Source organism: Palaemon carinicauda, chromosome 19 (genome assembly GCF_036898095.1).
Source record: "Palaemon carinicauda isolate YSFRI2023 chromosome 19, ASM3689809v2, whole genome shotgun sequence".
Taxonomy (NCBI): domain Eukaryota; kingdom Metazoa; phylum Arthropoda; class Malacostraca; order Decapoda; family Palaemonidae; genus Palaemon; species Palaemon carinicauda.
Genome location: NC_090743.1, coordinates 119541228 through 119558661, shown reverse-complemented (window position 1 = coordinate 119558661; position 17434 = coordinate 119541228). Strand labels below are relative to the sequence as shown.

The following is a 17434-nucleotide window of genomic DNA, read 5'->3' as shown; positions in this document are numbered from 1 at the left end:
ATGAGAATGTGCTTTCCTAATCAGAAGCCTGAATAGTAAGAAACTGAGTTCTTAGAACTTGGAAAAGAAGGTTTCTTGATAGCACACCATAAGGCTTCTGATTGTCCTCGTAAAGGTTAAGACCTTTTTAGATAGTACCTAAGAGCTCTAACTGGGCAAAGTACTCTCTCCAGTTCATTCCCCACCAAGTTGGACAGGCTTGGGATCTCGAACGACTTAGGCCAAGGACGTGAAGGAAGTTCGTTTAGCAAAAACCGAGCTGCAAGGAACATGTAGCCGTTTCAGATGTGAAAACAATGATCCTGCTGAAGGCGTGGATCTCACTTACTCTTTTAGCTGTTGTCAAGCACACGAGGAAAAGAGTTTTTAATGTGAGGTCCTAAAAAGAGGCTGATTGGAGAGGTTCAAATCTTGATGACATAAGGAACCTTAGGACCACGTCTAGATTCCAGCCTGGAGTGGACAACCGACGTTCCTTTGAGGTCTCAAAAGACCTAGGGAGGTCCTGTAGATCTTTGTTGGTGGAAAGATCCAAGCCTCTGTGGCGGAAAACCGCTGCCAACATACTTCTGTAACCCTTGATCGTAGGAGCTGAAAGGGATCTTACTTTCCTTAGATATAACAGGAAGTCAGCAATCTGGGTTACAGTGGTACTGGTTGAGGAAACTGCATTGGTCTTGTACCAGCTACGGAAGACTTCCCCTTGAGACTGATAGATTCTGAGAGTGGATGTTCTCCTTGCTTTGGCAATCGCTCTGGCTGCCTCCTTCGAAAAGCCCCTAGCTCTTGAGAGTCTTTCGAAAGTCTGAAGGCAGTCAGACGAAGAGCGTGGAGGTTTGGGTGTACCTTCTTTACGTGAGGTAGACGTAGAAGGTTCACTCCTAGAGGAAGAGTCCTGGGAATGTCGACCAGCCATTGCAGTACCTCTAAGAACCATTCTCTCGCGGGCCAGAGCGGAGCCAACCAACGTCAGCCGTGTCCCTTTGCGAGAGGAGAACTTCTGAAGTACCCTGTTGACAATCTTGAACGGCGGGAATGCATACAGGTCGAGATGGAACCAATCCAGCAGAAAAGCATCCACGTGAACTGCTGCTGGGTCTGGAATCGGAGAACAATACAACAGGAGTCTCTAGGTTATCGAGGTAGCGAACAGATCTATGGTTGGCTGACCCCACAGGGCCCAAAGTCTGCTGCAAACATTCTTGTGAAGGGTCCACTCTGTGGGGATGACCTGACCCTTCCGGCTGAGGTGATCTGCCATGACATTCATACCGCCCTGAATGAACCTCGTTACCAGCGTGAGCTTTCGATCTTAGATCAGATGAGGAGGTCCCTTGCGATCTAGAACAACTTCACGAAAGAGTCCCTCCCTGCTTGAAGATGTAAGCCAGGGCTGTGGTGTTGTCAGAGTCCACCTCCACCACTTTGTTAAGCTGGAGGGACTTGAAGTTTATCAAGGCCAGAAGAACCGCCAACAACTCCTTGCAATTGATGTGAAGTGTCCTTTGCTCCTGATTCCATGTTCCCGAGCATTCCTGTCCGTCCAAAGTCGCACCCCAGCCCGTGTCTGATGCGTCCGAGAGGAGACGGCGGTCGGGTTTCTGAACAGCCAAAGGTAGACTTCCTTGAGAAGAAAGCTGTTCTTACACCACGCGAGAGAAGACCTCCTCTCTTCGGAAACAGGAACTGAGACCGTCTCTAGCGTCATGTCCTTTATCCAGTGAGCAGCTAGATGATACTGAAGGGGGGGAGGTGGAGTCTCCCTAACACGATGAACAGGGCCAGCGATGAAAGTGTCCCTGTTAGACTCATCCACTACCTGACTGAGCATCGGTTCCTTCTCAGCATGCTCTGGATGCATTCTAGGGCTTGGAAGATCCTTGGGGCCGACGGAAAAGCCCGAAAAGCTCGACTCTGAAGATCCATACCCAGGGAGACAATGGTCTGGGATGGGACGAGCTGAGACTCCTCAAAATTGACCAGGAGGCCCAGTTCCTTGGTCAGATCCATAGTCCATCTGAGAATCTCCAGACAGCGACGACTTGAGGGAGCTCTTAAAAGCCAGTCGTCTGACGGAGCCGGACACAAGATCATGGTACTGCTGCACAGTCTGTGAACTGTCAACCATGGGGAAGCGAGGAAGTACAGTGACAACCCGAAGCTGTCTAGACTGTCTGGGTCGTACAGACAACTCCTTATCGGGTTGCTGAGGTTGCCGCACTGCGTCACAACAAGTCACTTCTGCTGGTTGTTGAACGTCTTCCCAGTGACACACTGACTCCGTAAACAAAAAATCCTCTAACAAGGACTAAGCTTGAACTGCATGTCTTGCAACACAGCTCAAGGTCTATGGGAGCAGGTGTGGTAACAGACGGGGTTAGCGACTGAAGTGGAACCATTACCTTCCCTGGAAGCATGTTATGCTTAAATAAAAGTCCATATTATTATTATTATTATTATTACTATCCAAGCTACAACCCTAATTGGAAAAGCAAGATGCTATAAGCCCAGGGGCTCCAATAGGGAAAAATAGCCCAGTAAGGAAAGGAAATAAGGAAATAAATAACTGAAGAGAACAAATTAACAATAAATCATTCTAAAAAAAGTAATGTCAAAAGAGATATATCATATGTAAACTATTAACAACGTCAACAACAAATATGTCATATATAAACTATAAAAAGACTCATGTCCGCCTGGTCAACAAAAAAGCATTTGCTCCAACTTTGAACTTTTGAAGTTCTACTGATTCAACAACCCGATTAGGAAGATCATTCCACAACTTGGTAACAGCTGGAATAAAACTTCTAGAGTACTGCGTAGTATTGAGTCTTATGATGGAGAAGGCCTGGCTATTAGAATTAACTGCCTGTCTAGTATTACGAACAGGATAGAATTGTCCAGGGAGATCTGAATGTAAAGGATGGTCAGAGTTATGAAAAATCTTATGCAACATGCATAATGAACTAATTGATCGACGGTGCCAGAGATTAATATCTAGATCAGGAATAAGAAATTTAATAGACCGTAAGTTTCTGTCCAACAAATTAAGATGAGAATCAGCAGCTGAAGACCAGACAGGAGAACAATACTCAAAACAAGGTAGAATAAAAGAATTAAAACACTTCTTCAGAATAGATTGATCACCGAATATCTTAAAAGACTTTCTCAATAAGCCAATTTTTTGTGCAATTGAAGAAGACACAGACCTTATATGTTTCTCAAAAGTAAATTTGCTGTCAAGAATCACGCCTAAAATTTTGAAAGAGTCATACAAATTTAAAGAAACATTATCAATACTGAGATCCGGATGTTGAGGAGCCACCGTCCTTGACCTACTTACAATCATACTTTGAGTTTTGTTAGGATTCAACTTCATACCCCATAATTTGCACCATGCACTAATTTTAGCTAAATCTCTATTAAGGGATTCACCAACCCCAGATCTACATTCAGGGGATGGAATTGATGCAAAGAGAGTAGCATCATCTGCATATGCAACAAGCTTATTTTCTAGGCCAAACCACATGTCATGTGTATATAGTATGAAAAGTAATGGGCCAAGAACACTACCCTGTGGAACACCGGATATTACATTCCTATACTCACTATGGTGCCCATCAACAACAACTCTTTGAGATCTACTACTTAAAAAATCAATAATAATGCTAAGAAACGACCCACCCACTCCCACCTGTTTCAGTTTGAAAACAAGGGCCTCATGATTAACACGGTCAAAGGCAGCACTAAAATCAAGGCCAATCATACGAACTTCCCGACCACAATCAAGGGATTTCTGTACTGCATTGGAGATTGTAAGAAGGGCATCACATGCTCCAAGGCCTTTCCGAAAACCAAATTGCAAACTAGGGAATAGATGATTACCTTCAGCAAACCTATTAAGACGTTTTGCCAGAAGACGTTCAAAAACTTTAGATAATATGGGAGTTATGGAAATTGGGCGGTAATCAGTGGGACTTGAGCTACCACAAACACATTTACATAGAGGAGTAACATTACCAATTCTCCAACAAGTGCTAAAAGCTCCTCTTCTTGCTAACTTGCGTAAAATAACAGATAACTTTGGAGCTAAAAAATCTGCTGTCTTTATAAAAAACAAAGGAAAAATACCATTAGGGTCTACACCTCCATAAGCATCAAGGTCCATCAACAGAGCTTTAATCTCACGAGATCGAAAAGCTAAACTAGTTAGTTTAGCCTCAGGAAAACAGGAATGAGGAAGTTCAAGTTTTTCATTACTCTGTTTACTGTCAAAAACATCAGCCAAAAGGGTTGCCTTTTCCTTTGGACAGTGAGTGACTGAGCCATCTGGTTTAAGTAAAGGAGGAACTGTTGCATCTACACCAAAGAGTGCAGATTTAAGGGTAGACCACCATTTATGTTCCTGAGTTGTACCAGAGAGGGTTTCTTTTATGATTAAATTGTACTCCTTTTCAGTTGAGGCATAAACTCTCTGAGCAAAAGCTCGAAGCTGAGTATAGTTGTTCCAGGTTAAATCTGATCTGTTACCCTTCCAAAGGTGATAGGCCTCCTGCTTCTCCAAATAAGCACGTCTACAATCATCATTGAACCACGGTTTGTCCTTCATTCGGTACCTTAGCACACGAGAAGGGATACGCCTATCAATTATGTTGACTAGATTCTCATTCAAAGGGACAACAGGATCTACACTATTATATAATTGTGACCAATTCAAGCACAAAAGATCATGCAAAATCCCATTCCAGTCTGCTTGGGATTTCATATAAATTTTACAAGAATATGATATATCAGGGACAGGCTGCTCAGTCTTCACTAATAATGAAATCAAGGCATGATCAGAAGTCCCGACTGGAGAACCAACCTTACTAGTTATAACGCCAGGGGAGTCAGTGTATACGAGGTCCAAGCAATTACCAGACCTGTGAGTAGCTTCATTTATGATTTGCTCACAGCCTGATTCCGAGGCAAAGTCTAAAGCTCTTAAGCCATGGCGATCGGTAGGAGAGATAGAACTCAACCACTCCCTATGGTGAGCATTAAAATCACCAACAAAGACAAACGAAGCCTTTCTATCATCTTCTTGTATCTTAGCCATAATAGTAAGAAGACAATCGAAGATAGAATCATCCATGTCTGGATTCCGGTAGATTGAACACAAATAAAAGTTGTTATGCCTGCCACAAACTTTTATTACCTGAATCTCATGACATCCACATTGATAGCAGGACTTATGAGAAGCAGGGTACTCGGTCCTAATATACACCGCCATTCCCCTGGCCCTAGGAATGGAATCACGTTTCAGCATTATTGGCTTCTTAAAACCAGTTATAAGGAGCTCAGATGAGTGCCTCATATTAGAAACCAAAGTTTCTGAGCACAAAAGAATATCATACTGTCTGGACGCAACTGTAAGGTCTCGGATATTTGCATGAAGACCACGAATATTGCAATACAGAAGACGACATTGACGAAATCTAGGACGTACTGGTCCCGGATTTCGCTCAATGTCTCCAGACAGCATAAGAATTGATAGAAATAAAAAAGAGACATCATACTTAAAAACTAGATTAACAAGAATTAAAACAAAAACAATATGTACAGAATAATAATAAAAGTGATTGATGATATCCATAGACTATAGTAAAAAGTCGGAAAAACTGGTCAACATGGAGGAGCCGATACACCATGCAAGGCTAAATACCCTCCAGGATAGCCACTTCAACTGAAGGGAGGACAGTAAGGATGGTTTTGAGAAGAAAAAATCAGAAAAAGGAAAAGACAACCTCTTGATAAACCACCAGGCATCCATGGCCCTTCTATTAAGCCTGCCCAACACACCATTTCAAAAAAACAAGAGGAAGAAAAAAAAAATAAGATAGAATAGTGTGCCCGAGTGTACCCTCAAGCAAGAGAACTCTAACCCAAGACAGTGGAAGACCATGGTACAGAGGCTATGGCACTACCCAAGACTAGAGGACAATGGTTTAATTTTGGAGTGTCCTTCTCCTAGAAGAGCTGCTTACCATAGCTAAAGAGTCTCTTCTACCCTTACCAAGAGGAAAGTACACTGAACAAATTGCAGTGCAGTAATTAACCCCTTGGTGAAGAAGTGTTAAGTATCTCATTGTTGTCAGATGTATGAGGAAAGACGAGAATATGTAAAGAATAGGCCAGACTATTCCGTGTAAGTGTAGGCAAAGAAAAAATAAGCCGTGACTAGAGAGAGGGGTCCAGTGCAATACTGTCTGGCCAGTCAAAGGATCCAATACCTCTCTACGCAGCTAAAGGCTCCTCTCCAAATGACAGAGTCCTCAAGGGAATATCAGAAGGAGGGAGAAAAGCACTTTCTCATCTACAGGGACCATATCCGAGAAAAGCTAAGTTCTCTCAGTGAGGGTTTCACTGGTGCAAAAGCAGCAGACTAGAAGGCAACGTTATGAAACTGCTTGACAGTCTAGTGAGTTGGCAACAACCAAAGAAGTGACTGAGAAGCATGCGGTAAGGTATGCAGAGCATGTTGTATGCAGAGCATGCTGTATGTAGAGCATGCTGTAAGGTAAGCAGAGCGTGTTGCATGGCGTGTAACATTTCTCAGAAATTCCATGACCAGTGCTAGAGTGAGTAATATCGCATTACTGTCCATGAAAGTGCACGTGCCGAGGGAATTGATTTAGACTGTTTTGTTGATGAATTTGATAGCCGGCATGATAATCGTAGAATTAAGCTGCACTAAATGTACTATAATCTACTTCACCTCAGGAAAGGGAAACTCGCCCTGTTGGCAACACTGCATTACTTCATGCATGCTTGCATGGGGTTTTAATATCAACATAATATTTACCTTACATTCATAACTCATGATTCATTTTTGTTTTGAAGATATTTTTGCCATATTTTGCGATTTTGTTAAAAATATATTGCAAGGAATACATATATATTTTTATATTAAGTAATACAAATAACCTCCATTATCATAATGTTTGTGTAGGCATACATGTATATGATTACAAATGCAAGTTATGAAAGTAATGAGGTGTTATTAATGTCATTTGTTATTTCCAAGTTGAATGGAAAGAGGCTCAAGTTGAGGAGAAAGTGGCAGATGCATGCGTTGAGGTGGCTGACTCATAGCATGAGGTTGCTGCCTCAAGAGTTGCGCTTGCTGTAAGGGTTGCGGATGCGCAGTAGCAGGTTCCTGAGGAACGAGTTGAGGTTCCTGAGGTGTGAGCTGCGAGAGTTGAGGTAGCGGCTGCGCAGAACGCAGTTCTTGTCTCGCGAGTTGAGGTTCCTGAGGTGCTAGCCTAAGGAGTTGTGGTCGCTGCAGCGAGTGCTGAGGTGGCTGCCTCATTGATGGAAGAGGTTGTCGTACCTCAAGAGATTGTTGCCTCGCTGGTGGAACCGCAAGCGGAAGCGGAGGAAGTAAGGCATAAGATTCCTGCTCCCATTGCTGAGGTTGCCTTAAGGAAGGCGGAGGTTGCTGCACACCGCTGGTAACTGGCAACTCAGTACGCGGTAAGGTATCCTGAGGAACCTCAACATCGTACGCCTGGCAGACTGGACTGCGGTGAGGCGGAGCTCTCGCAGGAGGAGGTGTAACCTTCTCAGCCTGAAACTCACGCATTAAGACCGCAACCTGCGACTGCATGGACTGCAGCAAAGTCATCTTGGGATCAACAGACGATAAGGTCTGTTGAGGCAAAGCCTTAACAGAAGATGAGGTCTGTTGAGGCATCGCCTTACCTCTCTTAGGAGGTGTGCAGTCACCTGATGACTGCGGAGAGTCAGAGCTAACTCAATGACTGCATCCGGTTGTTGAACTCTAGAGGTCTGGACTTTACGTTTAAGAGGTCTTGAGACCTGAGTCCAGCGTTTTCTCCCCGAAATTTCTTCTGCAGACGAGCAAAATAAGGGCTCAATCGTCTGCGGGTGGGAGTGACGGTCTCTGTAAGACACGCCCGCAACCACCGAGGATACTTCTGTGCGCCGATCAAGGCCTGCCGAACCCTTTTGCCCTTCGACATTGCTTCTCCCCTGGGCTTGGGAGCTTGCAAGAGGTCCCGGACTGGGAGGACGACTGGCACGCACAGAAATACCCTCACGCACAACACTGACACACTTTGCGCTAATCACTTATCACTTTTGATTTTCTGTTTGCACTTATTTCACTGAACTCGAAACTTTAAGTGGTTTGTACCTGAAACACGCAATTCTATCCTTCCTTAAAAGTTAGTAATTGCGAAAACAGAATTACAATGTAACAGAAAAATCTAATGAAAGATAAATAATTCAGTGGCTGGAAAGAGACTAAACACTAGAACAAATAAACTACGTTTAAAATCTCTCACCGCATAAAGCTTGAGAACAAGAATAAAACTCTAGAAACGTTTACCTTCTTCCCCTAAAGAGACTAGGGAGAAGAGCAAAAACGATAACGTTACTCGCTTGAACGAAACGTTTATCCAGCTCTCTCTCCCCCCGTCTCTATCTCTCTCTCTCTCTCTTGACTTAGAACCTGAGAGAAGAGCCCAATCATATATATCGTTAAAACATATTATTGTTAAAGGAAAAAAACTGAAATATTTCCCAAATAAAAAGTTCCTTTATTAGAATTAAAACCATTAAGCTAAGAAAGAATGAACAAAACGTTAGAAACGGTTACTCTTACTGCAACGTGACACCGTGAAAATTCTCTCTCTATCGTAACGATAGAGCGCAAGTTGAACGTTCTGAACGTCAACAACTGCAGAGACAAAACAAAACGTTAGTTCAACTTTGAAAACAGTACGAGACTATCAAAGAAATTCTTTCAAAAACATTAAAACAGCATAATATGTTAACAGGTAAAACCGAAATGACGGGCTCAATGTTAATTAACTTCGGTACCAAGAAAAGACCGCCTACTATTAGGAAAGGTCGAATATAAACAAATATAAAAATTAATTTTAATAAGTTTATAATAAAAGGAAGTTAATCGAAAAGGCCTATAAAAGGCGGAGAGATATAAAATAAATCTATAACTTTTGTTAAGCAAAATTAAGAAAGAGAGTCTATACTCTCTTAGACACCAACACTTCCGTCTAAGGGAAGGGTCGGCCATTTAAAAGTGAAAGAGAGTTCATACTCTCTTCGTCACCATAATTAATCAAATTAATTCCAAAAGCTAGCTAAGCTAATGATAAAATTTCCTGAATAGCGAAAGCTGAAATCTTAGAGCAATACTTCACCAAAAACCGTGAACAAGACTCCAAAATTATAAGCGTATCCATGAACGTCTTGCCGGAAGCACGACAGAGGAAAAATTGAAGTGGTGTCAACAAGAAGTACTGCAGTACCTGGCCACAGGTGGCGCTTGTGAGTACACCCCCCTCTTGTATAGCGATCGCTGGCGTATCCCTTCCGTAGAATTCTGTCGGGCAACGGAGTTGACAGCTACATGATTATCGGCTACATGATTATCGGGTAAGTTTAATATTGAAAATTACCGATTATTGTACTATTCTACAGCGAAACCAAGATGGGCCCGAAAAAAAAAAACCTGTAACTTGTCATTAAACATGTTATTTTTATTAATAAAATAAATTTTTGAATATACTTACCCGATAATCATGTAGCTGTCAACTCCGTTGCCCGACAGAATTCTATGGAGGGATACGCCAGCTATCACAATACTAGAAGGGGGTGTATTTACCAGCGCCACCTGTGGCCAGGTACTCAAGTACTTCTTGTTGACACCTCCTCAATTATTCCTCGGTCCACTGGTTCTCTATGGGGAGGAAGGGAGGGTCGATTAAATCATGATTATCGGGTAAGTATATTCAAAAATTTATTTTATTAATAAAAATAACATTTTTCAATATTAAACTTACCCGATAATCATGTAGCTGATTCACACCCAGGGGGGTGGGTGAAAACCAGTGTACAAGATTAAAGGATAGCTAAGTATCCCATATTTCATATAATCAGTTATCCACAATAACAATGAAATAATAAGTACCTGGTAAGGAAGTCGACTTGAACCGTTACTCTGCCTTTAATAAGATCGTCTTCCTTACAGAGCGCAGCGTTCCTCTTGGGAGGCTGAATCAACTCAAAGGTGCTAAAGTATACAGGGCTGCAACCCATACTAAAGGACCTCATCACAACCTTTAACCTTGGCGCTTCTCAAGAAAGAATTGACCACCCGCCAAATCAACAAGGATGTGGAAGGCTTCTTAGCCGACCGTACAACCCATAAAAAGTATTCAAGAGAAAGGTTAAAAAGTTATGGGATTATGGGAATGTAGTGGCTGAGCCCTCGCCTACTACTGCATTCGTTGCTACGAATAGACCCAGGGTGTAGCAGTACTCGTAAAGAGACTGGACATCTTTGAGATAGAATGATGCGAACACTGACTTGTTTCTCCAATAGGTTGCATCCATAACACTCTGCAGAGAACGGTTCTGTTTGAAGGCCACTGAAGTAGCCACAGCTCTCACTTCATGTGTCCTTACCTTCAGCAAAGCAAGGTCTTCTTCCTTCAGATGAGAATTTGCTTCTCTAATCAGAAGCCTGATGTAGTAAGAAACTGAGTTCTTAGACATTGGTAGAGAAGGCTTCTTGATAGCACACCATAAGGCTTCTGATTGTCCTCGTAATGGTTTTGACCTTTAGATAGTACTTAAGAGCTCTAACTGGGCAAAGTACTCTCTCCAGTTCGTTCCCCACCATGTTGGACAGGCTTGGGATCTCGAACGACTTAGGCCAAGGACGGGAAGGAAGCTCGTTTTTAGCCAAAAAACCGAGCTGTAAGGAACATGTAGCCGTTTCAGATGTGAAACCTATGTTCCTGCTGAAGGCGTGGATCTCACTTACTCTTTTACCTGTTGCTAAGCACACGAGGAAAAGAGTTTTTTAATGTGAGGTCCTTAAAAGAGGCTGATTGGAGCGGTTCAAATCCTGATGACATTAGGAACCTTAGGACCACGTCTAGATTCCAGCCTGGAGTGGACAACCGACGTTCCTTTGAGGTCTCAAAAGACCTAAGGAGGTCCTGTAGATCTTTGTTGGAGGAAAGATCCAAGCCTCTGTGGCGGAAAACCGCTGCCAACAAACTTCTGTAACCCTTGATCGTAGGAGCTGATAGGGAGCTTACGTTCCTTAGATGTAACAGGAAGTCAGCAATCTGGGTTACATTGGTACTGGTTGAGGAAAACTGCATTGGCCTTGCACCAGCTTCGGAAGACTTCCCATAAAGACTGATAGACTCTGAGAGTGGATGTCGTCCTTGCTCTGGCAATCGCTCTGGCTGCCTCCTTCGAAAAGCCTCTAGCTCTTGAGAGTCTTTCGATAGTCTGAAGGCAGTCAGACGAAGAGCGTGGAGGTTGGGAGTACCTTCTTTACGTGAGGTTGACGCAGAAGGTCCCCTCTAGGAGGAAGAGTCCTGGGAACGTCGACCAGCCATTGCAGTACCTCAGTGAAACATTCTCTCGCGGGCCAGAGGGGAGCAACCAACGTCAGCCGTGTCCCTTTGTGAGAGGCGAACTTCTGAAGTACCCTGTTGACAATCTTGAACGGCGGGAATGCATACAGGTTGAGATGGGACCAATCCAGCAGAAAGGCATCCACGCGAACTGCTGCTGGGTCTGGAATCGGAGAACAATACAAGAGGAGCCTCTTGGTCATCGAGGTAGCGAATAGATCTATGGTTGGCTGATCCCACAGGGCCCAAAGTCTGCTGCAAACATTCTTGTGAAGGGTCCACTCTGTGGGGAAGACCTGACCCTTCCGGCTGAGGCGATCTGCCATGACATTCCTATCGCCCTGAATGAGCCTCGTTACCAGCGTGAGCTTTCGATCTTTTGACCAAATGAGGAGGTCCCTTGCGATCTCGAACAACTTCCTCGAATGAGTCCCTCCCTGCTTGGAGATGTAAGCCAAGGCTGTGGTGTAGTCGGAGTTCACCTCCACCACCTTGTTAAGCTGGAGGGACTTGAAGTTTATCAAGGCCAAATGAACTGCCAACAACTCCTTGCAATAGATGTGAAGTGTCCTTTGCTCCTGATTCCATGTTCCCGAGCATTCCTGTCCGTCCAGTGTCGCACCCCAGCCCGTGTCCGATGCGTCCGAGAAGAGACGGTGGTCGGAGGACTGAACAGCCAATGGTAGACCTTCCTTGAGAAGAATGCTGTTCTTCCACCACGTTAGAGTAGACCTCATCTCTTCGGAAACAGGAACTGAGCCCGTCTCTAGCGTCATGTCCTTTATCCAGTGAGCAGCTAGATGATACTGAAGGGGGCGGAGGTGGAGTCTCCCTAACTCGATGAACAGGGCCAGCGATGAAAGTGTCCCTGTTAGACTCATCCACTGCCTGACTAAGCATCGGTTCCTTCTCAGCATGCTCTGGATGCATTCTAGGGCTTGGAAGATCCTTGGGGCCGACGGACAAGTCCGAAAAGCTCGACTCTGAAGATCCATACCCAAGGAGACAATGGTCTGGGATGGAACGAGCTGAGACTCCTCAAAATTGACCAGGAGGCCCAGTTCCTTGGTCAGATCCATAGTCCATTTGAAAATCTCCAGACAGCGACGACTTGAGGGAGCTCTTAAAAGCCAGTCGTCTGACGGAGCCGGACACAAGATCATGATACTGCTGCACAGTCTGTAAACTGTCAATCATGGGCAAGCGAGGAAGTACAGTGACAACCCGAATCTGTCTAGACTGTCTGGGTCGTACAGACAACTCCTTAACGGGTTGCTGAGGTTGCCCACTGCGTCACAACAAGTCCCTTCTGTTGGTTGTTGAACGTCTTCCCCGTGACACATTGACTCCGTAAACAAAAAATCCTCTAACAAGGACTAAGCTTGGACTGCATGTCATGCAACACAGCTCAAGGTCTATGGGAGCAGGTGTGGTAACAGACGGGATTAGCGGCTGAAGTGTAACCATTACCTTCCCTGTAAGCATGTTATGCTTAAATAAAAGTCCATAAGAGGTTATGCAGCTAAAGGCTCCCTCCAAATGACAGAGTCCTCAAGGGAATATCAGAAGGAGGGAGAAAAGAACTTTCTCATCTACAGGGACCTTATCCTAGAAAAGCTAAGTTCTCTGAGTGAGGGTTCACTGGTGCAAAGCAGCAGACTAGAAGGCAACGTTATGAAACTGCTTGACAGTCTAGTGAGTTGGCAACAACCCAAGATGTGTTGAGAAGCATGCGGTAAGGTATGCAGAGCATGATGTATGCAGAGTATGCTGTATGCAGAGCATGCTGAATGCAGAGCATGCTGTATGCAGAGCATGTTGTATGCAGAGCATGCTGAATGCAGAGTATGCTGAATGCTGAGCATGTAGGAAGTAGAGCCTGCTGTAAGCAGAGCCTGCTGAAAGGAAAGCAGAGCGTGTGCATGGCGATTAACATTTCTCAGAAATTCCATGACCAGTGCTAGAGTGCTTAATGCATGCTTGCATGGGGTTTAAACCATGGTATGCTGAACAGCAGAGTCAGAACGAGCTGGAACAACAACAGAGGTTTCCTCAACTTGAGGGAAAACCTGAGGTTCAGACTGCATAGGCTGAACAACAGACGGAGCAGAAGGCAGGTGCAAGGGTGAAGGAGGTTGACTCCTAGCAAGAGTTGCACCCAAGGATTGTACCAGCTAAGCGGAGGACGGAGGCGGAGTAGTCCGTTCCTGTTCCTGAGAGATGAGTGGAGCATGAGAAGGTTGAGGCTGCGCAGAACAAGGTAAAGTTCTAGCAAGCTGAGGCTCCTGAGGCGCAAGTGCATGGTGTAGATGAGCTTGCCTAGATGAGGGTTGAACTCGGTGCAGCGCTGGTTGAGCAGACAGACTCACGGAGGGGAGAGGTTGTTGTACCCCAACCGAGAGTTGCACCACTGGAGGAGCAGCAAGGGGAGGAGGAGGAAGAGTGTAACTCTCCTGATCCCAAAGCAAAGGTTGCCTTAAAGAAGGCTGAGGCTGAACAACACTGTGAATAGCAAACTCCGAAAGTGGTTCAACATCGTACGCCTGGCAGATGGAGCTGCGACTGGGTGCAGCGAGTGCAGGCGGGTGCAGCACAGGCTGAACGGGTGCAGGAGGTTGGTGCACCACCGGTGCAGGCGGGTGCAGCATAGGCTGAACGGGTGCAGGAGGTTGGTGCACCACCGGTGCAGGCGGGTGCAGCACAGGCTGAACGGGTGCAGGAGGTTGGTGCACCACCGGTGCAGGCGGGTGCAGCACAGGCTGAACGGGTGCAGGAGGTTGGTGCACCACAGGTGCAGGAGGTGCAACACTCTCAGCACGACACTCACGCATCAAGTCCGAAAGCTGTGCTTGCATGGACTGTAGTAGAGTCCACAACATCATACGCCTGGCAGATGGTACTGTGATCAGGCGGAGCGAGTGTAGGAGGAGGGAGTGTAGGCGGAGGCGGTGGAGCAACACTCTCAGCCCGACACTCACTCATCAAGTCCGAAAGCTGTGCTTGCATGGACTGTAGTAGAGTTCACAACATCGTACGCCTGGCAGATGGTGCTGCGACCAGGCGGAGCAGGTGCAGGCTGGGCGAGCACAGGCGGAGAAGGTGCAGGCTGGGCGAGCACAGGTGCAGCGAGAACAGGTGGAGGGAGTGCAGGCGGTGCAACACTCTCAGCCCGACACTCACGCATCAAGACCGAAAGTTGTGACTGTATGGACTGCAGTAGAGTTAACTTGGGGTCGGCAGACACTAAGTTCTGCTGAGGTAAAGCCTTAACAGCAGAGATCTGTTGTGGCAGAACCTTACTCCTCTTAGTCGGAGTGTAATCAACTGATGACTTAGGAGAGTCAGAGCTAACCCAACGACTGCATTCGGGTTGTGAACTTTAACTTCGTACGTCTGGCATAGGTCTGGACTTAACGTTTAAGAAGTCTTGAGACCTGAGACCAGCGTTACTCTGCCTTTATTTTCTCCCCTAATCTCTTCTGCAGACGAGCAAAATAAGGGCTCATTCGTCTGCGGGTGGGAGTGACGGTCTCGGTAAGACACGCCCACAACCACCGAGAATACTTCTGTGCGCCGATCAAGGCCTGCTGAACCCTTATGCCCTTCGACATTGCTTCTCCCCTGGGCTTGGGAGCTTGCAAGAGGTCCCGGACTGGGAGGACGACTGGCGCGCACAAAAGTACCCTCACGCACTAATCACTTATCACTTTGATTTCTGTTTGCACTTATTTCACTGAACTCGAAACTTAAGTGGTTTGTACCTGAAATACGCAATTCTATCCTTTCTCAAAGTTAGTAATTGCGAAAACAGAATTACAATGTAACAGAAAAATCTAATGAAAGATAAATCAGTGGTTGGAAAGAGACTAAACACTAGATCACTCTAGAAACGTTTAGTTTCTTCCCCTAAAGAGACTAGGGAGAAGAGCAAAAATCGATAATGACGTTACTCGTACGCCTGGCAGGCTTGAATGAAACGTTTATCCTCTTTCTCCCTCCGTCTCTATCTCTCTCTCTCTCTCTCTCTCTCTCTCTTGACTTAGAACCTGAGAGAAGAGCCCAATCATATATATCGTTAAAACATATTATTGTTAAAGGAAAAAACTGAAAAGTTCTTTTATTAGGATCAAAACCATTAAGTTAAGAAAGAATGAACAAAACGCTAGACACGGTTACTCTTACTGCAACGTGAAACCGTGAACATTCTTTCTCTATCGTAACGATAGAGTGCAAGTTGAACGTTCTGAACGTCAACAACTGCAGAGACAAAACAAAACGTTAGTTCAGCTTTGAAAACAGTACGAGACTGTCAAAGAAAATCTTTCAAACTCTGTGGCGGAAATAGCATAATATGTTAACAGGTAAAACCGAAATGACGGGCTCAAAGTTTATTAACTTCGGTAAAAGACCGCCTACTATTAGGAAGGTCGAATATAAACAAATATAAAAATTAATTTTAATGAGTTTAAAATAAAAGGAAGTTAATCGAAGAGGCCTATAAGAGGCGGAGAGATATAAAATAAATCTATAACTTTGTTAAGCAAAATTAAGAAAGAGAGTCTATACTCTCTTAGACACCAACACTTCCGTCTAAGGGAAGGGTCGGCCATTGAAAGGTGAACGAGAGTTCATACTCTCTCGTCACCAAAATTAATCAAATTAATTCCAAAAGCTAACTAAGCTAATATAGAAGTTTTCCAGTAAAGCGACAGCCGAAATCAAAGAGAAATACTTCACCAAAGTCGTGAAAATACTCCAAGAACATAAGCGTATCCCAGAACGTCTTGCCGGAAGCACGACAGAGGAATAATTGAGGAGGTGTCAACAAGAAGTACTTGAGTACCTGGCCACAGGTGGCGCTGGTAAATACACCCCCTTCTAGTATTGTGATAGCTGGCGTATCCCTCCATAGAATTCTGTCGGGCAACGGAGTTGACAGCTACATGATTATCGGGTAAGTTTAATATTGAAAAAGGATATTTAAAAAACCTGAAAAATAAATGATCCTTTGGGTGTAAATATGATGACAGACATGCCCCTTAAATCACTTATTTTCAACCATATCGCTATGAAAATGGCAATTTGATGGGTCAAAAAGGGGGGGGGGAGATTAGCCCCCCAGCTGGGTAAGTCAGTAGGGACACGACTTGTAGGATAGGTTAGGTGTTGTTCTGCGCATGCGGGAGGTCCTGTCTGTCGTTATGCAAAGGCTTCCAAAAACCATCTGTAGCTCCGTTATTAAGCATGACACTTGAGAAATCGGAAAATATTAATGCTTCTCACTTTTGGCGCTATATTCATGTATCATATATTCACCTACAAAAGTTTAGTTTAGCTTTAACACAGCTGTCAATGCCACGCTGGGCAACAGCATAGGTCTAAGATTAAGTCCTCCAATATACAAAAGGATCTCATCACTGCCTGCCATCTGGTTCAACGCTATAGGTCATTCATAACGGGACCTTAGGCATACCTTCGATGACATCCCCATAATCTGAATCATTTCCTCCTCCGTTTCCGCAAGACGCCGTAGCTCCCATCTTCCTTAGGGTTGCTCTCGTCCTCGCTAAGTGACACCAGCTCAAGGTATTCCTTCTGTAACTGCCACTTAGGCTCTCTATGACACTGCTCAAGATGCCTCCGCGGTTAATACTGACAGTTCGACCTGTCGCGCCCCGGCTCACAACCCGTCTCAGTAGGAATGCCATAATTACCTGCAGGGCGTGACGGAGAAAGTCGATTTCTTTCTTGTTTACAAATTGAACTCTTCTTCTTCTTCTTACGCAAAACGAGATTCCAGTGCCCTTGTCATTTTCTTCTTCTCATATAAAAAAAAAGTTATGCATACGAAAAAGAAACGTATATACAGTATCTAGTTTTTATATAAAAAATATGGACTTCCAACGAGAAAAAATAATCCGAGAAAAACGACGATGAACGGGTTTCTTTGCCTTACTTCCGGCGCTCCGTCG

General features: G+C 44.7%; 1 protein-coding gene across 1 annotated transcript in view; it reads right to left on the bottom strand.

The window, feature by feature from the left end:
• Positions 1–17170, bottom strand: part of LOC137658794 (apoptosis-inducing factor 3-like) — an 88040-nt gene extending 70870 nt beyond the window's left edge. Inside the window, exon 1 of the mRNA XM_068393839.1 lies at positions 16936–17170. Within this exon, the coding sequence (XP_068249940.1) occupies positions 16936–17170 (235 nt within the window). The remainder of the gene's footprint in view (positions 1–16935) is intronic.
• Between the last annotated feature and the right edge of the window lie 264 nt (positions 17171–17434).